The 25,240-nt window shown below is 41.0% G+C and overlaps 1 protein-coding gene across 5 annotated transcripts in view; it reads left to right on the plus strand.

Moving 5' to 3' along the window:
- The window catches only part of FEZ2 (fasciculation and elongation protein zeta 2), a 55,431-nt gene that overhangs the window by 7,166 nt on the left and 23,025 nt on the right, over positions 1–25,240 (plus strand). For 3 of the 5 annotated variants that reach the window (XR_006289741.1, XR_006289743.1, XM_037895415.2), the window contains exons 3-6: positions 11–127; positions 4,905–5,049; positions 15,157–15,425; positions 22,739–22,819. Coding sequence is in view for 2 of the 5 variants with exons in the window: in XM_037895415.2 (XP_037751343.1) it covers positions 11–127; positions 4,905–5,049; positions 15,157–15,425; positions 22,739–22,819 (612 nt within the window). In the remaining 3 variants the exon portion in view is untranslated. The remainder of the gene's footprint in view (positions 1–10; positions 128–4,904; positions 5,050–15,156; positions 15,426–22,738; positions 22,820–25,240) is intronic. The other 2 variants (XR_006289742.1, XM_037895416.2) reach the window with 1 other exon arrangement.

Below are 25,240 nucleotides of genomic sequence, written 5' to 3' on the forward strand. Positions count from 1 at the left end.
GCGCTGTCAGTTAAATGAAAATTTGAACCTTGACCTATCAGATGATGAAGAGCTTAGAGAACAGCTGGATATGCACTCTATCATAGTTTCCTGCATCAGTGATGAACCACTGTTCACAGCAGAGCAGGTAAAGAAAAATATTCAACAAAAAGATAGTGTTACAGCTTAATATTATATCTTAGTTCTATACCTTTTGTTCTTCCTAGTTAGTGGATGCTAAAGAGATTTGGAGACAAGCTGATCGCTTTTTGTTAGAGTTACAGCAGCAGTGTCTATACTATGATCTAAGGGGGTAATTCCCCTGCTTATGTACACATAGTTGTGCTAGCATAAATAGCAGTATAGCTGCGGTAACACAGGTAGCAGTAGTGGAGACACAGCTGAGCTGTGTCACGTACATACCCACCAGTTTCAAGTAGGTTTGTACTCGGTACAGCTCAGCCATGCCTTCACTGTCACTACCCCTCCTATTCTAACCACACTGCTATTTATACACTCCCTAGCTTGATGAGAGCTAGCACAAGTATCTGTACATAAGCAGGGGAATCACGCCCCTCACTTGCAGTGTAGATATAGCCAAAGAGATGCATTGGGTACTTTTTCATCTTTCAAATTGCCCTCTGTTTCAGCTTTGGGTTTTCCATATGGGTCTTTGAAATTCTCATACTTCAGTTTCCTGGCATGATCCAACAGGAATCTGAGGGAAGAAGATGTAGACAAAAATGCTCCTAAATTAAGTATATATGGCACGAGGCTGGATGTCTTATTTTCAAATGTCTTAGCATTAATATACAATTTGTTACTTCCAAAAATGACAGTGAAGACAAATGTAATTTTTATTTATTTTTTTTTTTTAGGTCAGTATGAGCTCGGTTTAGATGTTACATATTACAGAGCAGCAGCTCTTCTATTGTTAAGGTTGAGAATTGCTTACTGTTTAACGGTCTTTTCTAAGAGCTCTAAAATCCACAAGCTTACATTCTATTCTATTATATTCATTTATACCATGCTCATCACTGTAGTGTCTGAGCACCTTCCAGTAGTGCAATCAGCAGTGTGACTACATATCTGCTACATGATGGTTGTTCTCTTATCCTCTCCCCAGAGGGAGGAACATCTTGAGTGGAGTATCTTGTTTTGGTAGGGTGTTTTTTGTTACAAACACATAGCAAGAGGTATATTTAAGTCAAAGAAATGCGCCTTGCACTAGAAGTGGAAAATGGTGAGATTCGTGTTCCTGGGGGAGTTCATTCCACAGTTTGACTGCCTCAGAAAATAGTTCTGTCTCTTACATAGGCAAACTTTACTCTTACTGTTGAGATTTCCATTGTGTCAAAGGAGCAAAGTTGTCGACCACGGTCTTTGTCCCAGAGGTTTAAGTATCTTGGGCCGAGGCCATGGAGCACTTTGAAAATAAGGTCACAGTAAGTGGGGGGGGGGGGGGGCTTAAGGTGACCCACTGTAGCCATTAAATGTGAGTAGCACTTATGCACTGAGAGTTTGAGCCCTACTCCTGTCAGCTTTCACAGAATGTGCACATTCCTTGCTCTCTGCCTCTATCCTGCAGGGGATCCTTTGTAAATTTTGCTCTGAGACCAACATTGGATTTGAGTGGTATTTGAAAGTGCTAAAAAAAAAACATAAGCACGCTCTGATTTTACTTTAGAAATATTGTCAAGGAAATTACCATTAAATAGCAGGAAGATGGAAAAATTATTTAGAAAGCAGTTAGGGTAATCTAATCATGATTCATGCTCGTCAACCATTTCCTGAATAATGAGACAACTCTAAAAGACAATCTGCTGTGTTCTTTTCTTAATAAACCCGATATCCCATATGTTTGTACCCATCTCAAAAAAGTATTGGGTTATAAATACATAGTTGAGTAGTGCCAAAAGCTGGCCATGGGCTCTTCATAAGCTTACTATAAAATATGACTTTTGAAAATTGATGGATAACTAGGAAAATCTTGAAAAATTGTAGGTAAACGAATATGCAGGACCAGTTGTCATCTGGGAGAGAGCAATTCTGTCAATTATTGTCCTGGTACATCTAACTTCTATCTATACTAAAGTAATCAAGTAAGAGAAGGGAAACTGGTGAAGGTAATAAGAACAAATAATAAAAAGCATGGATTTATAAAGAACAAAGGTTGGCAGAAAAACTTGATTGCTCTTTAAAATAAAACTACAAATTTGGTAAATGAAGGGAATGGAGTTGATGTAAATTTAGATTTTAGTGGAGGGTTTGATATTTTCTGATAATCTCAAAAAATTAATCCAAACTGACTTGCTAAAAACACTGCCATGTGAAGTAAAAACTGGATAAAAGTTAATGATAAATTGTAGCGGTATTGAATTTGGGGAGAGTTGAGCAGGGCAATGCAGTGCCTGGTTTTAGCATCTTCATTAATGATCTGGAATGCTAAATAAAACAGAACACTAAATTCACCTGTGTTAGTAAACTGCAGAGGATTAATCAACAATCAGTACAGAGAAATATTACTGTAAAAGGAACCAAAAGAGAGAAGAAATATGGGCCAAAAAAACCCTGATATACAATTTGGAAAAAGGAAATTAATACAGCTGGGGGAAATAGCATAAAATGCAGATTCTCAGTATGGTGGAGGGAAATGCATAGATTGCAAGACCAGAAGGAACCATTGTGATCATCCGGTCTGAGCTCCTGTATGACACAGGCCATAGAACTTCCCCAAAATTATTTCTAGAGCATAACTTTTTGAAGAACATCCAATCTTGATTAAAATTCTCAGTGATCTACCAGTGATGTTCCAATAATTAATTTCCCTCACTGTCAAAAATGTATTCCTAAATTCCAGTCTGAATTTGTCTAGCTTCAACTTCCAGCCATTGGATTATGTTATACCTTTCACTGCTAGATTGAAGAGCCCATTATTAAATATTTGTTGCCTATGTAGATACTTATCAACTGTTGTCGTCACCCTTTAACCTTCTCTTTGTTAAGATAAATAGATGGAACTCTTTGAGTCTGTTGCTATAAGGCATGTTTTCTTATGCTTTAATCATGCTCGTGACTCCTCTCTGAACCCTTTATTTTTTTTATAACTGTCTTCACTTTCCGTTTAAACCAGGCTTGTTTTTTTTAACCGGCCTGGCCTTCTTCCTTGATTGTGGATTTTTGGGCATCTAGTAATGTGTTCTTAAATTATTCCCAATTACCATTCACATTTCTTTGGTTAAATTCTTCCTCCCAGCTGATTTGGCTCATAATTTTTTTTTAATGTGAAAATGACCCTATAAAGGCACCAGGTGTGTGTGTATGTATCTATAATATGTTACTGTTCTAGACTTAATTCTGCTTGCACATTATAAAGGTGATCAAGTCATGATCACTTGTTCCTAATCTACCATTAAATTTTAGTGCTGTGATCAGTTCTACTTTATCTGTTAGGACCAGGTCTAATAAAAAATTCACCTGTGTTGGCTGTAAGACTTTTTGGGTTAGAAAATTGTCATCTATAAAGTTTAGAAATTCCAAGGATGTTTTAGAACTGGTAGCTTGAGACCTCTAGCATATGTCACTCAAATGGACGTCTTCCATGATCACAGAGGTTTATTTTCCCTGACCCATTATAGATATGTGCAAAAGGAGGCAGTGATCTTGTTCCTACTGTGATCTGGTGGTCTGTAGTAGACACCAATTAATACTTCATTGTGTGCTTTATCTTTAGGACATTGATCCATAAGCATTCAGATCATTTTCTTCCAAGTTATCAGTTACTCGGAAACAAGTAATGCCTTTTTTGACACAGATTGCCACTCCCCTACTCCTCTTGCCCACTCAGTCCTTCTTAAATAGGTTATAACCATTTATTTTTAACATGCTAATCGTGTGAATTAACCCACCAGGTTTCAGTAATACAACTAGATTTTATTTATGCCTATAAGTCAGCAATTCCAGTTCCTCTTGTTTGTTATCCAGGCTCCTATCATTGATGTATAAGCAAAGAAATAATTTCTTCTCTTCATGAGACACATCTGGAAATTAGTAACACTGAAAGACAAATAAATAAATTAAACGTAAATGTGCAATATACAATATAAATGTGACATGGTGTTTAAAAAAAATGTGATTTTGGCTTACAGAACCAGGAGGTTGTAGTTCCTTTTTTTTTTTTTTTTTTTTTTTTTGACAAGCTTGGTGTTACCACAACTGAAATTTTGCATTCAGTTTGGGGTGCCTAATTAACAGGAAGATATTGACAAATTGTGGGATGGCAAGAGAGAGCAATAAAAATGATTAAAGGGCTGTAGAGGGTATGCTTATCTGGAAAGAATAAAGTAACTAAAATATACTGTAGTTTTGCTATGGATGACTAAGGGGAGAATACCTGTTTACAACTGTTTGAAGGACGTACATATCAAGGACTGAGAAAAAATATTTATGGTGGTATAAAGTGGTTTAACTTGGAGGAATGGGATAAAATTAAGAAAATAAAACTTAGACTGAATATCAGAAAAAGATATACAAACTCATCCTGCCAAATCATCGGTGGTCTTGAAGCAGAGAGACAGAGGACCTATGCATGGCTGCAAACTTTATTTCTTAGCCATTATGAGACAATATGTATAGATTAATGAACAAAATTGTTATGAAAAGACCAATTTGTGCAGAGTCCCATTTTCTATTTTTTAAAGAAATTTCCCTTTATATTGATATGCCTGATTCCCAGTCTCAACAGTGGCTTTACCTTGTCAGTACCACCTAATATGCATTTATTGGAAGAAAAATTATCTGGAAATAGAAAATTTTAAAAGTAAAAAAGTTGATGAGCTGTCAGTAGAACATATACAAGTTCTAAGTTGTTGCTCGTTACCAGTGATTCTTTTCCCTAAGACTATGCGTATGCATCTTTATTAAAGGTGATTGAAGAAATAGAGGAAATGATGCAGGAATCACCTGACCCAGAAGACGAAGAAACACCCATGCAGTCAGACCGGCTCTCCATACTTTCCCAGGAAATTCAAACACTCAAGAGGTCAAGTACAAACAACAGTTATGAAGAGAGTAAGGGATACTCATTTAATATCTTGACTATATTTTTAACTTCTTGAAAATAGCTAATGGTTTAAATTGCCCTATACTTGATCTATAATCATTTCCATCTGTGAAATCATCTGCCTTTGAAAACGCAGTCAGAAAATCTTGAAAGGCAAAGTAAACTATAATGTATATCTAGATATCTGGGAAACATAATTGATTTCAGTAAATAAATGTTGTAAACTGCTAAGAATGTTTTTGCCGAGAATTGAATATAAAACCTTAACTTTACAGTATTTAAAACAAAAGCAGCTGTATTAAAGTTTGACATGATGGATTTGAATCCTTTTACAGAGTACGTAATCTTTGTTAAATTATTAAGATATTAAACGTTAGGTAGGATGATAGGTGTTTGACAGATGCACATGAAGGCAAGTGTACTGTATTCTTCATTTAGAGAAATGAACTAAGGTTAGAAGTTGCAAGCTTTGAAGAAGATTAAGAAAAAGTTCGTCCATGATGTTGCTTCAGTTACTGTGGTTTCTCTGTTCTGGTATAAACAGAAGAATCAGATGAACAGTTATTTTCTGTGCTTGTGCAACTGCATAATGAGCTTGACTAATGCAGTTTCTGTTGAGGGTGGTTGTGAGAGTTTCACCTTTACTTTCAAAGACTCCTTTTTGGGCATTTTTGGTTCTTCAAGTAGATGCCAACATGTATTTTTACTTAGGTGTGCGCACCCAGCACTGGAGTTTTTTGCCTAGCGGTACCCATAGAGGGCTGATGCTTGTGACTGTGGCCTCTCTCCTGGCTATATGAGGCAGTGCCACCCTGACCCTCTCCCCAGTTCCTTCTAACTGGAGTCAGTTATGTGTGGTTGTAGTCTCACAGCCTTGCCTTTAGTCTTAGCTTGCTTTATTGTATATAGTTAGTTAATTACTGTTAGGTGGTAGTGTTGCAGTGTGATGTCCTCACCAGGGTTTGAACATTGACCTTTGTGTGGAGGGGCTATCCCCAACTGTGACCCAACTTGTTTAGGCAAGGCCCACCTTAAAGAGCATTGTTTGATCTGTAGATAGTTTAAAAAGCAGACTCAGGTGGTCAAGACCTTCATCTCAGACAGCACCTGCTTGAACAGTCCAAGCGACCTGATCCAGTACCAAAGCCCTCTTTGGGCTAAAGACTGCCTTCTGGCTCAGAGAGCATCACTGCCTCTTGTTCTGAGACAGATGCCTCTCCGAAGAGGCAAAGGAGCTGTTTTCAGTCATTGGTGCTGAGGAAGAGGTCTCATAAGACCATCGGGACCACTCCAGGTCTCAGGGCAACTCCTCTGCCTTCTACTGGAAAAGTGTGGACTGGCACACGACTGGTTCTGGCACACAGGATAGCGTGGGTACCTCTGACCATTCCCTGGTATTCAGTAGGAAGGGTAGAAACCCCGTACCATTGACACCAGTTCTGGTCTCCGGATGTCCATTGAGTCTGGAACCGATGAGGGGGATGCCAGTAGCGACTGTATCTGCTGTGTTGATGTACCAGGTTGTGGCGGATCCGCTCTGCCTTTCCATTCCATCCTCACCGCTGGTACGGAATTTTCCAAGGCTTGCACCTTCAGCAACCCCTCCAAAGGACCACCCCACTGAATCTTGATGCCCCTTGGCACTGCACTCAGACATTCCTTTCCCCACAGTGGGCATGGAACTGGTACCAGAATCAGTATGGGGACCCTCTTCAGCTCAGCAGCGTTTGACACCACAGATGATCCCATGGCAAATTTCACCACCCTGGACGTCAAAGCACTCCTGAGCTCTGATACCGCTGTTTGTGTCAGGACCAGTGACTGCAGCAGTGGCATGCTCAGTAGCAATGGTACTGCCTTCATCGGGGGCAATGGTCTCTCCCTTGTTCTGGGTGATCGATGAATCTGACCACCGGTTGGTTCACTTGGGCATTGCTCTGCCCTTATCGCCGAGATCCCAGGGCTCTTCTGATTCTGAGTCGGGCGGGTTGTCATCCTGCTCCACATCACCCAACAAGCTCTGAGGGCTGCCAGTGGACAAGTATGATTCCCAGGATTGGCTGTGCACCATGGCTGGGACGGAGGTCCTTGTTCCAACCCCTGTTGTCCACCAATACCCTACCTGTGTCAATGGGCTTCTTGGACTCAGTGGGACACTCCTCACTTGTGGAGATCCTGCTCTTTGTCCTGGTCAAAGCCGAAGTCACCTGTTGGATCAACGGTGGTGACTGAAGAACAGTCATGTGCCTAGGCATTGATGGCCTTTCTCCCTGTGGAGCTACTGGAGTCCTTCCTTCTGGGCACAGTGTGCTGCCGGGTTCATCCTCTCCTTCTATCCAACAGGATTTTAAGTTGTACCAGGACCTTTTACACTGCATAGCCAGATCGCTTGGCATCCTGGTACAGTTTCTCCAAGAGAACACGCAAAAATTGGTAGACATTCTACAGCTTGCATCCCTGGGAGAATAGCCCTCCTAACTGGTGATGGGCTCCTGGAGCTGACGAGAGCCCTGTGGAGTACACCAGCCTCTGTACTGCTGGTGGCTAAGCTACTTCATTCCGATACAGGGATTTGAAGGGTTCTATTCCCATTGGGCCAAAACTCCCTGGTTGTGATGGCAGTGAACGACAGGGCGAGACAGGGGAGTTTCAAGTCTACCCCCACGGACAGAGACTCCAAGCAGTTGGAGTCTTTTGGGCAGAAATATCTATCTCTCATTGTCCTTACAGATGAATATTGTGAATCAACAAGCTTTGCTGTCCAAGTATGATTTCTTCTATTGGTCAGCCATGTCCAAAGTCAAGGACCAGTTTCCCAAAGCCTTGTTTGAGGATTTTGGGTGTTCATTGCGGAAGGCTGTTCAGTGGCCAAAGCGTCCCTGGAGTCTGCCCTTGACATTGGAGACACCTCGGTCACGGTGATGATCTCTAATTATGGGGAGCGCTTCATGGTTTCAAAACTCTGGGATCACTTTGGACGTCCAGCAAGCCATAGAGGACTTGCCCTTAGGCTCAGTCTTGTTCTTGGACAAGACTGATGGTACTTAGCACTGGAATCCTTAAAGGAGTGAATCTTGCGGTCCTTGGGAGTGTACATGTTATTGCAAAGACGCCGCTATGGGGCTCGCTAGCAGCAACAGTATCCTCTGCAGCAGTCCTGTGTGCAGCCTTTCCCCCCTAGAAAGAAAGATAGATCCCACAAGAGGAAGCAATCAGGCACAGGCTTCAGACAATCCACACACACTCCTCCAGAGCCTGGTAAGTGCCCATTTTGACTCCTTAGTCCACAGCATTACTCCACCCTCTTATTCCAACCCCTTTGGGAACAGACTGGCCCATTTTAACAGTGCTTGGGACTCAATTACCTCTGACAGCTGAGTCCTAGATACTGTTAAATCGAGCTACGCAGTCCAGTTCCTCTCCACACCCCTTTCACATACCCCTCCCCATCCCCCTTCAGGGACCCCTCTCGCGAGAAATTGCTCATCAAGCAGGTCAGCTCTCTGCTGACGTTGGGAGTGGTGGAGGAAGTTCTGCCGCAACACCAGGGCCATGGCTTTTACTCCCGATATTTCCTGATACCAAAATCCAAGGGCTGGATGAGACCCATCCTTGACCTTCATGGCCTCAACAAGGTAATAAAATAGAGTGACCATGCAGAGCCTCATCTATCGGCTATCCTCCCTGCACTGTCTCAGAATGATGTATTCTTTGCTTTGGATCTCCAGGACACTTACTTTCATGTGGTGATTCTACCAAGCCACAGGAAGTTTCTTCATTCTGTGGTAGGAGAGTGCCACTTCCAGTATACGGTTCTCCCCTTCAGTCTCTCATCTGTTACCCTAGTCTTCACCAAATACATAGAATCATAGTATCATAGGACTGGAAGGGATCTTGAGAGGTCATCAAGTCCAGTGCCCTGCACTCATGGCTGACTAAGGATTATCTAGACCATCGCAGAGAGGTGTTTGTCTAACCTGTTCTTAAACATCTCCAATAATAGAGATTCCACAACCTCTCTAGGCAATTTACTCCAGTGCTTAACTACCCTGACAGTTAGGAATTTTTTCCTAATGTTCACCCTAAACCGCCCTTTCTGCAGTTGAAGCCCATTGCTTCTTGTCCCATCCACAGATGTCACTGAGAACAATTTACCTCCCTCCTCCTTTTAACAACCTTTTATGTACTTGATAGCTGTTATCATGTCCTCCCTCCATCTTCTCTTCTCCGGACTAAACAAACCCAATTTTTAATGGCTGTGGATCATGGCATATCTCAGGAGGAAAGGAATTCACATCTTTCCGTAACTCAGGGATTGGTTGCTGAAGGGGCGGCTCAAGAGAGGAGGTTCTTGCCCGTGTCAACAGCACATTGTGTTTGCTTGGCCATCTGGGACTCATTGTAAACACTGGAAAGTTAACCTTGGCTCCCACTCAAAAAATCAAGTTCCTTGGAGCCCTGTTAGATTCCATGAGGACGAGACCATTCCTGCCAGCCGACTGCTTCCAGGCAATTCAACAGCTCTGTCTCAGCCTGCAAACTCAGCCCTCCACAACAGTCCGGGTATGTCTTAGCCTGCTGGGGCACATGTCCACTAGTACGCAGGGGGACCAGTTTGCCAGGCTTCGCCTTCGCCCTCTTCAGCTGTGGCTCAGGACAGTGTATCGCCCTGCCCTGTATTCTCTGGACAGATTAGTTCGCCTTCCCCCTCTAGTCCTAGACTCCTTACACTGGTGAGCGTTCCCATGCAATGTGTGCTAGGGGAGCCCCCTTTGCTCGGCCCTCTCCAACAAAGTCAGCAGTTACTGACACTTCACTTCTCGGGAGGGCACCTGGACTTGCTGAGGGTGCAGGACTTAGGATCAGAACAGGAAGCCTCACTCCATAGCAACATGCTGGAGCTTCGGGCCATTCACCACGCATGTCATGCCTTCCGGGACTGTATCAGGCACTCAGTAGTTCACCTACACACAGACAGTGCCACTGCAAAATACTATGTGAACAAACAGTGGGGGCGCACATTCCAGGTTACTCTGCCTAGAGGTGATCACCTGTGGCAATTTTTCATCAAAGATGACCTCACTGTGGTAGCACTTGCCGGTGGTGTAAAATCATCCGGCGGACCATGTCAGCCGGGTTTTCTTTCTGAGCCACGGGTGGTCCCTGAAGGCCAGCATCCTCTGAGTCATCTTCGCAATGTGGGGCATCCCCACGATCAGCCTGTTTGTGATGAGGGAAAACGGAAAGTGTTGCCTATTCTGTTCTATTCTGGGGGGCATTGGTCCAGACTCCCTCTCCAAAGCCTTCAATTGCAGCTGGCAGTCAGCTCTTCTGTATGCCTTTCTCCCTACTCTGATCATTCCTCAAGCTCAAGACGGATCAGGCCAAGCTCATCCTAATTGCCCCTGCGTGGCCCAGACCTCCTTGCTTTGTCAGTTCAGTCTCCCATACTGCTTCTTCTCCACCCCGATATGCTCACTCAGAGCTACGGCCACACCCTCCATCCTGCGATCAGCTCCCTGCACCTTTGGGTGTGGCTGTTATTTGGCTGAATGAAGAGGAAGAGCAGTGCTCAGTGGCTGGCCAGCAAGCCCTACTCAGTAGCAGGAAGTTCTCCACAAGGATATCCTACTTAGTTAAGTGGAAGAGGTTCTTGGTCTGTGGGACCCAAACTGACTCTGGTTTCCATCCAGGACATCTTAGTGTACCTACTACATCTTCAGAAATTGGGCCTTGCGCTCAGTTCACTGAAATTGCATTTGGCATCAATATCTGCATTTCATCCCCTTATTTAAGGGAAGTCAGTTTTTTCCAATGCCATGGTGTCAAGATTTCTGAAAGGGCTTCTCCACTTCCATCCTCCAGGTCGGGATCTGGTTCCCATGTGGGACCTAAACACGATTCTGGTGGCTCTAACTGGCCTTCCATTCAAGCCCCTTGCATCCTATCCACTGCCCCTCCTGTCTCAGAAAACCGCATTCTTGATACCCATCATGTTGGCAGGAAGGATGTGTGAGTTGCAGGCTCTAATGGCTGAGCCGCATTACACTCACTAGTCCAAGCAAAAGGTAACGTTGTGACCACTCTTTAAATTTTTATCTAGGGTGGTCTCAGTTTCATCTGAATCAGGAGGTGTATTTATCTGTGTTTTTTCCCTAAACTGCATTCCTCCCCAAAGAAACAGCATCTCCATGCTCTGGATGTCAGGCACCTCCATACTCTAGCTTTAGACAGGACTAGACTGTTTGGTGCTTCGCCTCGCGTGTTCATGTCATATGCAAACCGCATGAAAGCGGTCTCAGCACAGACCATCTCTAGATGGATAACATCCTGTATTAAGAATGCGTATGACAAAGCTTCGGCTATGCCTCCTCAGCAGGGCTCGCTCCACAACGGCACAAGCGACCTCAATAGTGTTCCTCAGTGACCTTTCCAAACTGGACATTTGCAGGGCAGCCACATAGTCATCCATATATACGATTACGGACTATTATGCTATTTTACTGCATCTTCCAGAGCAGACCCAGGCCTTGCAAGGGTGGTTCTGTGATCCCTATTTCAGTAGACTCAAAGCCCTGCCTCTGGATTGGGATACTACCTGTGAGTCACCTAAGTGGAATACACGTCTGCATCTACTCGAAGAATAAACTGTTACTTTAATTCTTTGAGATGTGATGCAGTTGTGTATTCCACAACCCTCCCTCCTTCCCCTCTGCATTGGAGTCTCCTCTCATGGGATTTCGGTTTGAAGGAACTGGCAGGGGTCGGGGTGGCACTGCCTCATATAGCCAGGAGAGGGACCACGAGGCATGAGCCCCACCACTCTGAGAACTTCAAGGCAAAAGGCTCCAGCATGCTAGGGGCGCAAACACCTAAGTGGAATACATGTCTGCATCACACCACAAAGAACCACAGTTACAGTAAGTAACTGTTTCTTTTATTCTGTGCCAAAGGAAAATACTTAATTCCCATCTTTGTCTTGCAAAAAAGGAAGACTTAGGAGAGTTCACATTTATAGTGTGACCATGATATACTGAATGGCAGTTAAAGGAAACTCTTGGCTAAACAGAGTTAAGTTATGCCCCTGAAGATTGTGCTCTTCTGGCTTGTACTTCAAAACTGCCCTCTGGGAAAAGACATGGGCCCAAAAAGTGGCTGTCACCACATCATTCTGGTTTTGGTTGGATTTAGAATGCTTTGACAGCATTCTCACTTCTGCTTTCAGGGTCTGTATTGTCCAAAGCCTCTCCACAAAACTACCTGGCATTTGGCAAGACGACTTGCTGTCTTTAGTGTAAACTTAGGCTGCAAACGGTACTGTCCTGGCTGGTCTCTGGGAATCCCAGGCAGCGTTCTCTAAGGCAGCGGTTCTCAAACAGTTTAATGGGTTGCCAGGGCTGGCATTATACTTGCTGGGGTCCAAGCCCAAAGCCGAAGCCTGTGCCCCACCGCCTGGGGCCGAAGCCCTTCGGCTTTGGGCCCCCACTGCCCAGGACAGCAGGGCTTGGGTGGGCTCAGGCTTCGCTCCCCCTGCCTCCCACCTTCTGGGGTCATGTAGGAATTTTTGTTGTCAGAAGGGGGTTGTGGTACAATGAAGTTTGAGAATCACTGTTCTAAGGCTTCAAAATATGCATTTCAGAGGTGGGAAATCCAAGGTATAGACTTCAAAGCCTATTGAGTAAGGTTTCCACATTTTCTAAAAGATTCAGGTGTTCTCAGAGACCTTCTGATATTCAGCATTGTTTTGTATTTCATATGCTATTCATTTTGCTCTTCCTTATCAGTTATTCCTGTCATTCATTTTTTTTATGGATGAACAGTCAGCTTTGACCAACTGATGCTTTGGTTTGCATGAAAAAATCATTTAGTTTTGCTTTGCCAATGCCTCAGAATTTACTCTGACATCTTCTAAGGTCATTGCCCCACAGAAAGTGGTGGTTACCTCAGTTTCTTTTGTTGCAAAGAAGTTTCAGAATTAATCTGCATATGAGAACTTCACTCTCTTCTAGTTGCCAGTTACGTCATCAGAATGTCTTTACCTAGGTTGGCATGTTTGTTTTGCCAGCACTGACAATCAGAGTTGATTTTACTGAATGTTAACAGCCCTGCAATTTTTTGGACACATTGGGGCACCATGTTATTCAGAAACTGATTGACCATGACATAACCAAGATGCTATACTACAAGACAGGGATGGTCTATAATACTTAGTCCTGCGATGAGTGCAGGGGACTGGACTAGATGATCTCTCAAGGTCTCTTCCAGTCCTACAATTCTATGATTTTAAGTAGAGGCCACAGCCAACATGCTGAAAATATAGAGTGGCGTAAGCATCTTAAACAGTTTTAAAGGCCTTCGGCAGTTTGAACCACATTAATGCTTTCTAAGGGTTTAAGCCTAAACTGTTTTAAGCTTTTAAAGTGGGTTGAGGCTTAAGCTGCTCTGAGGATGTAAAGATTGCCCTTTAGTCCCTTGCCAGAATGAAGAACCATCTACAGTAATGCTACTGATTTCCCCCTTAGCAAGGGAGTGAAGAAAAGCTAGCTCCAGTATAATTTTCCCATTGGGTAGTTGAAGAAATTAAATCATGTTTCAGTTATATCCTCTGCTACATGCAGGAGTTGTATTGTGTTGTACTTGTAGATATATTTAATTTTTTCAGCACCTATCTATGGGTAGGCAGTTTAACATCCTTAAAACAATTTTGCAACAATATAAAATCTACAAAATACTTGCTAATTGAACCTGACCACACAATAATATCCATCTCATTCATCACATTATATGTATCATATTCTTCAGGTCCCCTCTTTGACCTGCTCCCCAAATGCCAGTGGGAAAAAAATGGGCTTTGTGGCATGCCTAGATGGTAACAAATTCCAACTCTGGCGAACTTAGGTGCAGGAGTGAATTCTACAGCCTCAGAGCTCATGGAGAACATTCCTTGATCAGCATATTCCCTTTTAAATCAAGCAAGCTTTAACTTGAACATGTCTGCTGATTCCTGTTTGTCACACCTACTATCTGAGCCACTTGGGAGCTGATAATACTCTAAAAGGCAAAGTTGTGTTGCAAATGGTGGACATACCTGACAGAGGGAGTATCCCATGTAACTTTCACTATTGTATTTTGATGCGCTCCATAGCTGACCCAACATCACTTCTTTCTTGTCTGATTTGCGTGTCAGCTAGTCTTCATCTAGTCCCTATTTCAGAGACATGAGGTCATCCATTCCCTACCACACCAGCCTGAACAGAGAAGAAAGAGACATAGAGCTGTCTATTGTTGTCATGCAAAATATATCACAACCCTATTTTCTCACTAGCCTTCCACTGACCTGATTGTCACCCCTCCTGTTCAAGGTGAACAAATAGGCTGTTGTACCACCCCTTGTGAGAGTCCTTGGAGGAAATGAGCAGTTACCCAAAACTACTGTGTGGGATCTGTAAGAAAGGAACAAAGCCAGTTGAGTGACACATCCACTCTTCCTACGATTTGCGGATGTCAGCAGCATTTTGTGATCACTGGTTACAAAAGCTTCTCATGGATTTAAAAGAATCAGCAACAGTATCCGTAGTTATAATTTCATCGCCCAATGGAACTCTTGATCATACCAGGCCTGAAATATGCAGACTCCAGAAATGACCATGGGTTGTCCTGCCATAACTTTTTCAATAGCTTTTCAGAGAGAAAGAGAGAGAGGAAAAAATAGATATAAAGTGATAGATAGCAAGATTGTCATGTCAGGAGATGATTCTTGTGCAGTGATTCACCACACTTTCTTTAGGGAGAGCTGCCATCCTATATTTGAAGATTATGTATAACTTTTCACCAAGTTCTGGGGTAATCAAAAAGCTGTGGTTATTTTCTTATTTTCATATTTTAATAGCGAACCTAAAAAAAGCTCATGGTGAACTTGTATCCCCAAGAAGCACATAGTGTGTTTGTGTTAGAATTATTTATGGCATCTTTTTGGTGGTGGAAGTATAAATTATCAAAACTTTTGGGATAATTAAAAATCGTTTTTGTTGATAATCTCCCCATGCCTAAAAAACTGACACCGCTTTTTATACATTATGCAGAACATACTCTCTCTTTCTTTCTTTTTCTAATAGGAGTACAAAAACTGTCTGTTGCTGAACTAAATGAACTACTAGAAGAAATTGAGACTGCCATTAAGGATTATTCTGAGGAGCTGGTGCAGCAGTTGGCTCTAAGGGATGAGCTGGAGTTTGAAAAGGAAGTGAAAAATAGCTTCATTTCTGTCCTCATTGAAGTACAAAACAAACAGAGAGAACACAAAGAAACAGTGAAGAAGAAGAAAAAGCTGAAAAATGGTAGTCCTCAGAATGGCAAACAAGAAAGAGGTCATATGCCTGGAACAGTAAGAGAGTCTTTGTGATACTTATATGGAGATTCATGCAGAATTCTGGGGTTTTTTAAGTGTTAATTCATAGTGTACATTTATCTAATAAGGAAGTAGTCATAAATATCTCTCACACCTAGTAAATGATGTAGATTTACCCCTTATCTTCAAGCATAAGCAATGTTCAGTTCTTTCCCTTGAGACTTACATTGCTTTTCATGGTTCCTACCAGACTTTTAGCTTTTTCCCAGCTTTTGAGCAGCAACTTTATCACTTGCACTCTGGCTCAAAATCAGTTGTGCATTGCTCATCGGAGAGGTGGTCATTGCTTGTACATGCTTCATGATTTTGACTGTGTAGGTGGTAAAGCACATATCACTGCTAGACATGCAGGAAGTACAGTATTGTCATTGATATAGCTGTACAAATCTTAATTAATCTGATGGAGTCTAGTATGCAGAATTTATGCATAGTGAAATGTAGACCCCGTGCTGGTTCCACTGAAGTCGGTGACAAAGTTCCTGTTAACTGATATGAGAGTAGTATTGGGATCAAAGTTTAATGTACAAAGACATATAAATTTGGTTTGCTCTCTATAAACTATGCGATCAAACTAAGGAAAAAAGTCTCTGACAGGATTAAAATAACAGGAGTTAGAGATGGAAAAGACCTATTACGTCATCCAGTCTAGATTCCTCCCAGTGCAGTTGTTTTCTTTACAGTATTCTTTTCGAACACTTTGTCCAGTCTAGTGTTAAAAGATCCAATTTGACATTACTGGATTGCCACTGTTATGTGATCCAAACAGAAATTTCACATTACTTCATTATTTTAATTTTTTGGGTGCTAATATACAGGTAATACTGATGTTTTGTGTGCTCCTTATAGTTTGTTTAGATCAAAATGCAGTGTATGATTTATCTCTGCAAGCTTTAAATAGAGAGTAGAATGTAACCGTGTGGTTAATTGTCACAGTTCCTGCCATGCATTCTAGTGTTTGTACCTAAATAATTCTCTTTATTTCTGTAACTCATTCCACTGGGAAAAAAAGGTGCATACCCATTTCACACTGCAATGTTATCAAACTGATATGATGACGGAAGAAGTACAGTTAACCCCTGTATTTGTCAGAAGTTGTGCATAATACGGTTCGTTAATGAGAGAAGAGGAAGGAGAACATAAGAAATATTCGCAAAAAGAAAAGGAGGACTTGTGGCACCTTAGAGACTAACCAATTTATTTGAGCATGAGCTTTCGTGAGCTACAGCTCACTTCATCGGATGCTGTAGCTCACGAAAGCTCATGCTCAAATAAATTGGTTAGTCTCTAAGGTGCCACAAGTCCTCCTTTTCTTTTTGCAAATACAGACTAACACGGCTGTTACTCTGAAATAAGAAATATTCTTCAGTTGTTTAGCACACCATAAAATAATGGAAACTGAATGTAAATGGTGGTAGTATAATTTTTTAGTAGAAAGTGTTTGCTGTCAGATCAAAATTACTGTACATCTGAAAGTTGTTAAGCAAAAGTACCACTTAAGTTATGCTCATATAGTTTACAGGATCATGTAAAAATCACACGTTTATTTGATTCAAAACAAAGCAAGTAACACATACCCTGAGGAAGCTAGACTGTTTGACAAACTTTTTTTTGTTTTTTAATTCTGAATATGCTAAATAGGAATATTACTTTGTTTCTGCTGGGTTTACTGTGTAAGTAGCAGCAAATCTAAGTATACCAGGTAACAGAAAATACATTGAATAATACGTTAGAGAATATTTTTTTAAAAATTAATACGCTGATATGGTGCCTGTGATGAGGCAACTAAGCAACCTACATTAAAATTAAAGATTAACCTGCCAAAATGTATATCTAAATCAAACCAAATTTTCTTCTTGCCATTTACAAACCAGATGAAAGGGATTAATTCCCAGTGAATATAGTGAAAGCCATTAAGAAGTCAGTACTGATTAAGCTGCTACTGCACCTACTATATCCTTGCAAAAGCAGAGGAAAAACTATAGTAGTGTGACATCACTGTTTGGTAATAGTTGACAAATGCAGACTTTTTATGTGGCAACCCTCTACAAAGAATAGGAGCGAAAAGAGGGTTACAAACAGAAAAGAGAACAAGATTGAGGGTGCTGAAAATAATGGGACTTGTATTATGCCATTGACTGAAAATTGTCTGGCCTTTACTGCGTACAAGGACAGAAAGCAATTGTAACTACTGGGAAGGTTCATAGGGTTCAACTGCTTTACTACTTAGGTCATAGATTATGAAGGCTTTCATATCACAATAATGGTAGACACTGTAAAGAAGAACAGGGTAAATAATAATAATGTTGGCGCACTGACCCTTTAACTGAACACAAATTTAAAGCAGCACACTTGTGAACTCTGTTGGCACTGGATAAGGGATTCACCTTCCATCAAGGGATTTATTAATTTTTCATTGAGCAGTAAACTATTTCAGAGGCAACCAGCATAAGTGAGTATATATTTTGTAGCCTTCGTTGAAGGAAGTTAGATATCTAGATCCACTCTTCTGGGTTTTATCCTCGGGAATGAGATTCAGCAGCTGAACCGCAAATGAAATTATTTGGATACCTCCCAAGAATCAATCGTGTGACCTGTGGGTGCACCGTGCACTATCTTGCCTCTAATTCTCAGATCTCTTTCTTCCCAGGGGATATGGAGCTGGGTTATTCGGTCACATGTCTCCTGTTGCTTTTAAGTGATATAAATTGTTATGTGTGATATTAGTTCATGGTGTCTCTCTTCTTCAAACAATTATTTTATTTGTCTAGACAAGATATTCTTTAACGCTGAAACAGCTTAATTTAAAAATATTGAAAAGTGGTAGTTCTTAAGCTTTGTTGTACTGACAAGCATGGGATTGTATGTGCATATCACACGCTCAGTAGCTTGTCTACATTTTTAGACCTTGTAAGTGTCTTAGCTAGGATTCAGCTAACATATGTGAGATGAATGCGGAGCAGGTCACATCTTTCTTGAAGTTCTTGTTTCAGTTCTAGAAAGAGTTACTTATGTTTGAATTGAGAAGACTGTCTTCCAAGCATAAAGGATAGAACTTCTTTTTTAATGAAACCTTGGACTGTCTAGAACAGGGGTGGGCAAACTAAGGCCCACAGGCCGAATCTGGACCGCCAGCCATTTTAATCTGGCCCTCGAGCTCCCGCTGGGGAGCAAGGTCTAGGGCTTACTCTGCTCTGGCGCTCCAGCCAGGGAACAGGGTTGGAGGCTGCTCTGCGCAGGTCCCAGAAGCAGCGTCATGTCCCGCCTCCGGCTCCTATGCATAGGGGCAGCCAAGAGGCTCCGCTCTGCATGCTGTCCCCTGCCCCAAAGGCCGCCCCCGCAGCTCCCATTGGCCGGCGCCTGCAGACAGGGCAGTGCACAACAGAGCCGCTTGGCTGCGCCTCCATGTAGGAGCCAGACGGTGGACATACCACTACTTCCGGGAGCCACTTGAGGTAAGCGCCGCCCCCCCCCCCCCCCCCCCCCCCCCCGGAGCCTGCATCCCTGAGAGACACACACCCCTCCACTTCCTAAACCCCTGCCCCAGCCCTGATCCCCCTCCCACCCTCCAAACCCCTCAAACCCTCCTGCACCCCAAACTCCTCATTCCCAGCCCCACCCCAAAGCCCGCCAGCCAGAGCCCTCACTTCCCCCAGCCCGGAGCCCCCTCCTGCACCCCAACCCCAATTTTGTTAGCATTCATGGCCTGCCATACAATTTCTATACCCAGATGTGGCCCTTGGGCCAAAAAGTTTGCCCACCCCTGGTCTAGAAATCTGAATGTCTGCAGATTTACCAAAATAAGTTATAATTAATATAAATACTCTTATCAGCATAGCTATATCCACTTTAAGAGTTGCACAGATTTTAACTATATCAGTAGCTAAACAGGTATAGTTAAATCAATACAAAAATTGTGTAGACAAACCCTTAGAGGTGAATAGCTGAAGCTAAAGGGAAAGAATTGCTTGTCTTTGTGACATAAGCAAGACAGATCAGGGGGTGAACATTATCATTGTTTTTAAGCAAGGGTATTAAGAGAATTGTATGTAAATGACTAAAATTTGAAAGACTATACCAAACATAATTAAAAGTCACTCTCTTTAGACACCAGTAAATTTAGGAAAACTCTAATCTCAAAAAGAAACAGAATGTGTAAGGATTAAATTCCTTGTATAAACTAGGTTTAGCTTGTTTTTACTGAGTGTGATATTGGAAATTCAGTTAAAAACTTATATAAAATGCACTCCTTATTGGTTTTTTATCATGGGATAGCAAAAGGTGGTATTTTAAATTAACGTAGGAAGAGAAAAATAATGACATAGAGTGGCTCAAATTTGAGGAAAGTGATTCAGACCCATTCTGAAACGATTCAATTTTGGAGTTTCAAATAAATGGACTTGACACTTCCACATGTAGGTATGCAACCCCTGATATAAGACATTTTCAGACCAGGTTGCTTAAAGTTAGGCTCCTAAATACATATTTAGACATCTACATAAAATTGGCCTTCTTTTTCAGAGATGTTGAGCAACCCCAGATTCCACTGATGGTAATGAAGACTGCAGGAGCTAAGCACCTTTGAAAAACCTACTATGGTTCAGATATTTAAATATAGATTGTTACATAAGTCAAGGAACCTAGGCCTAGGTTTAAATGGTTACATAAAGCTAGTCACCTAACTTTTTTTATAGACAGCTAAACAAATAGGTCAGTTTTCAAAAGTGTGTTTTCAAATTGCAAGTTCAAGCAATTTTGTGTGGAAAGCAAAGAAGTGTCCAGTATTGTTAAAAAGCAAAAGCCTTCAGTAGTGCAATGGTATTTTATATGGAAAGACAAAAACTGGAATATTAAGTCTCTTTTACTGTAGCAAGAATAATTCCATTGCAGATGTGTTTGAAACCAAATATTTAACAAGATAAGAAATAATCAAATATTCTAATTCCCATTCTGCCCTTTACTTATGGATAGACTTTTTGGGCAAATCGCTTTGCTCTTTGTTTTCTTGAACTGTAAAATGAAGATAAAGAGTTTTTTAACCTACTTAACAAAAGTACTGTGAGGATTAGTTTAATGTTAGTTCAGGACTTTGAAGATGTAAAATTGTGATGTTCTGGGGTTCACACGGGCTCAGTCACCATCTGCCATGTAATCCTGGGTTCATTGTGGCTGTGTAGCTTTGATCTAGGTTAGACCTCTGACCCCAGCAGCCCACAAGCCTCACCTTAGCTTTGCCCAACCTCACTGCTCCTTGCAAGCTGACCTTAGTACCCTTTTAGTCCTATATTTGCCCCAAAATCATCCTACTGCAGAGATCAGTCTATTTCACTTGACCCTCCCAGGGAAGTGATAGGTTCATTGCCTTTACAGAGGCAGTAAAACACTCCAACCTGTTAGCTTTCTAGAAGCACACACTTTAGTGAACTACACAACATTGATGATTTATAATGAAAGAAAACAAGTTTATTACAAATGAGCAATGGATTAAGGGATACCAGTTAAAAGGGACAAAGGTAGAAATGGTTACAAGAAAATAAAAGTGAAACCACACATCTAAAAGACTAATACTTAATGTAGCATGATGCAGTCTTTGTTCAAGATGGTTTCTCTCACCCACAGTCTCCTTTTCAGCTTTTACTGGCTGGGCTGGCCAGGACCCATCACGGAGATCATATGGCTTAGTTCCTTTGTCTCCTAAGGTGAAGGATAAAGATGGAGTCTGTCTCTGTTCCTTATATCTCCAAAGAAATGTCTTTGTCGCTCAAGTCAGGAAGCCCTTCTGGGGATTCAGTTTCCTGTGTTTTTCTGGGGTGAAGGAGCCATATTAATTGAATGCCTCTCAAGTTCAGGATCAGAATAACCCCCACCAGTTTGGCTTGATGGCTTTATTTACTGCCAGTATGTATATTGAGGTAAACCCACATTTCTTTGTCTATGACAGACATGTTTATCACCTTCACCTAGGCTAAGCTGTCTTGTCTTAAACATGTTTTAGAAACATCAGACAAAGGGATTCATAACTTCACATATGAGATTAACATGGATTTCAAAATGATATTAATAACCAGCTTGTTATTAACTTTCATGTGATACCTCACAAGACGTATTTTGTACAAATATTATTGTAGTAGTCTGTGTGGTATAGATACAGGGGTGCCTAGAGTCACAAAAATATTTTAGTATATTCCAAAAAAGCGCATTAAGGTGCCTTTGAGAGCCTTCACTTTTTCATTTCCTGAATGTTGTGTGTTAAATTTACAAACTTAACATTGTATTAACATCGCATTTAATTCTTCCTTTAAAAAAATTAAATGCAGGGAAATGTGCATGAGTAACGTTATATATGCATACTTATATAAAATCACAGCTCTCTACGATTATCCTGGGGTTGGTTACTTTTTAGTTTGTTAGTCAGCTTCTGAATTTCATGTGTGAGACTGATTCTCAGAAGTGTGGATCTGTTAAACTTCTTTCCTTGAGTGAACAAGAGTGGAATGAAAATAACGAAAGGACAGATTTGGTAGGATACATTTTGATTATTTTTACTTGGCTTCCACTTGTTTCTAATGGACCTTGAAATTAATATAGCTGCTTAGTTAACTAACTTTGTGCATTTTTGATATCAGCATAATTATGGGAATACAGTTAATTATTACTGTGGTTAATTGTTGCTGTTATTGTAGCAGAGGAAATACAAAAGCATAAAATTCTTTGTAGGATAATGTAAAAGAGTAATTTTTATAAAATATTTTTAATTGGTAGTACATACTCCATCGGACTTCATAAAAATATTAAATGTCAGCAGTGTACTTTTAAATATGATAGTGTTTGAATAATAACTTTATAAGAGGGGCTGTCTCTGAAGTAAACTTTGAAGATCTTTATCAGCCTATTTACAATATTTCAGATGCTCTTAATATATTTTAAAATCTTAGTCTAGATTTAAACATTTTTTTAAATAAGAACGAAGTGGTAAGGTGTACTTACGTATAAACAAGTGGTCTGCCATATAAAGATTTTTTCCTCCGACTCTGTGCAGAAAATTTTCTGCACAATCAGGTCATTTTTAAAATGTTTATGGTGGTTCATATTTATTAATCATAAACCCCTCTGTCAAAGCTTTCTTCTGCATATGAACAGCAAACAAAGATGTTAAAATATATTGTAACACATTCTAACAGCTTGTCTCTGGCATTCATCTTACTTATGTTGTCTGGGTAAATGCTCACTAATAGTCTTTGAACTTCTTTCTCTGTCCCCTTCTTTTTCTGCCATGTTTTTGCTATCTTTAGCGCTTCAGCATGGAAGGGATCTCAAATGTCATTCAGAATGGCTTCCGCCACACGTTTGGAAACTCGGGTGGAGAGAAACAGGTGCTGGGTTATCCTCTCACTTTTCCTCATTCTTTGCTTGGTGCTACTGTAGAAATCGAGGTCTTGAAAGATGGCAACTAAAGCATATTTAGTGCTCAGATTGAAAAAATAACTGCTGTATGCTCACCACATCCTCTCCTGCTTTCAGGGTGGCAGTAGGCCTATAGTGTTTTTTTCTCTCCTCAGTGGTTAAAGACCACTCAAGTCTTGATGTGTATGAAATAATGCACTGAAATTACAGCCTCCTCCAAGGCTTTATGTCACATCTGAAAATAAAAATAAATATTAGCATAATGCATGCTTGAAATGTTTTGCATGTCTATAAAACCCACTTTAGAAAGATGCATTAAATTAGAAACTTCACTCCAGTCTTAAGCCTTAAGGAGGTAGGTAACAGATAGTAAGGAGAATAAAGAAGAAGCAAACCCCAATGTTCAGAGCTCATTCTTCTGAATAACAAAATTGCCTCTACAAAATTGCATTTATATCTTTACACCTTTGACAGTTGCATTATGTTAAAAGCAGCCAGTTGTATGGAATACAAATATTCTGGATATAATAATATATCCAAAGGTAAGTTTTTGTTTTTATTGATTTAAATATTAATAAGGAAAATACATGGCATAGAATACCACTATTTAGGATAATGGTTAATATTTCATGTCATTGTTAAATATAGAACTTTTATCCTTTATTTCAAAGTAGTATTTAATTACCATATTTTAATTTAGATTCTGAACTGTAATGGTACAAAAATTGTATGTGTAATATATCTTTCGTATAGTACTTATGATATTGATAAACAGCAAGATTCTTAAAATGTAGTCAAGTTGAGGGTGTGACCCCGGTGGTACTTGCGGCAGCCCTCACTGGAAATGCCAAGTTCTGGGCAGGCTGCAAAAGGGAGAGCAAATCCTCCCAAGACTGGTGGGTAAAACTGAAGTTAAACTCGCCAACCAGTCACAAACTCTGTTTCTGATCCCCCACACTGGTTATCAAGAAGCAAAAAAAAAAAAAAAAAAAAAATCCCTCAGCTCCCTTTATTTCATTCCAGTCTCTGGCTCCCAATCAGCACCTAGGTCCAGTACAGTGAGAAGTTATTTTAAAACTCCACTCACATATACAAAATATTCTTCTGACCCCAAAGGGTCAGCCACGTTACCAGGTCAGTATAGGTTTATATCTTACCCAAAATACTACACTGCCAGCCAATCCTTTAGTATCTAAAACTAAAGGTTTATTATAAAGAAAAAAGAGAGAACAAGAAGAGAGATGTTAAATGGTAAAATAGTCACATACATACAAGGACTTCAAAGTCCATATATCAGGATCCTTGCAGTATTAGTGAGTTTGCTGCCTTGAAAGTGCCTCTGGAATACATCCACAGCTTGGATGGGTCGTTCAGTCCTTTATTCAGAGCTTCAATTTGTAACAAAGTTCCTCCAGAGGTAAGAAGGAGGATTGAAGACAAAATGGAGAAGATGCAGCTGCCTTTTATAGTCTTTTTGCCATGAGGCTTGTGCTTCCTTTGTTTCAAACACAAGCTGCCCAGCACATGTCCTGAAAGCCTTTAGAGTTCTGTCCATAGGCATGCCCCTGCATGCCTTGCTGAGTCATAAGGTGTATCTGCCTTCTCTCAGTGGGTCCATTGTATAGCTGATGATCTTAATGGGCCATCAAGCAGACTAGGCAGAGCTGATACCCAAACTGTCTGGGAGTGTCCCACAGAAGCATAGCCCAAGTTTGAAATACAGATAGTCATACATATCTATAAATGATAATACAAAGATGATACAAACACATAAATGAGATTATCATATCTGGCAAATTATAACATTTTTGCAGATACCTTACATGGCCTATCTGGCATAACTCATTACAGTTTTACAATATTGATATTCATAATATCCTCAAGCCCTGGCTGGGATGATGTAGTTGGGGATTGGTCCTGCTTTGAGCAGGGGATTGGACTAGATGACCTCCTGAGGTCCCTTCCAATCCTGATATTCTATGATTCTAAGTGTCCCCCAGATTCCATACAGCATCACAGAGGGTTTACTTCTCTGGATTATTTCTCAAGATCAACTAATTTAGGGCCCATTCTATCCTCCTGTGTGAAGGGGAAAAGTCCAATGGCTATGTGGAAGGTTGATTTTTATGGAATTTCCTTCCCATTCTCCATTCAAAGGGAAGGGATACCTAACTAAGCTGTGATGTCATGGAATCCTGGACTTTGGAGAAACCAGGCTTCAGTCCCACAGAACTTGGCGTACAGAGAGCAAGCTGTTCCTTGGTGCTTCCTGTAGTTTACTTAAACAGCAGCAGAAAAAGAGTTTGGGTTTGGAATCAACCCCCACACAACCTAAGATCCCTAGTGGCTATAGCAGCATGTCCATACAGAATGTGCGTGCATGTATTTCT

Source organism: Chelonia mydas, chromosome 3, assembly GCF_015237465.2.
Source record: "Chelonia mydas isolate rCheMyd1 chromosome 3, rCheMyd1.pri.v2, whole genome shotgun sequence".
Lineage (NCBI taxonomy): Eukaryota > Metazoa > Chordata > Testudines > Cheloniidae > Chelonia > Chelonia mydas.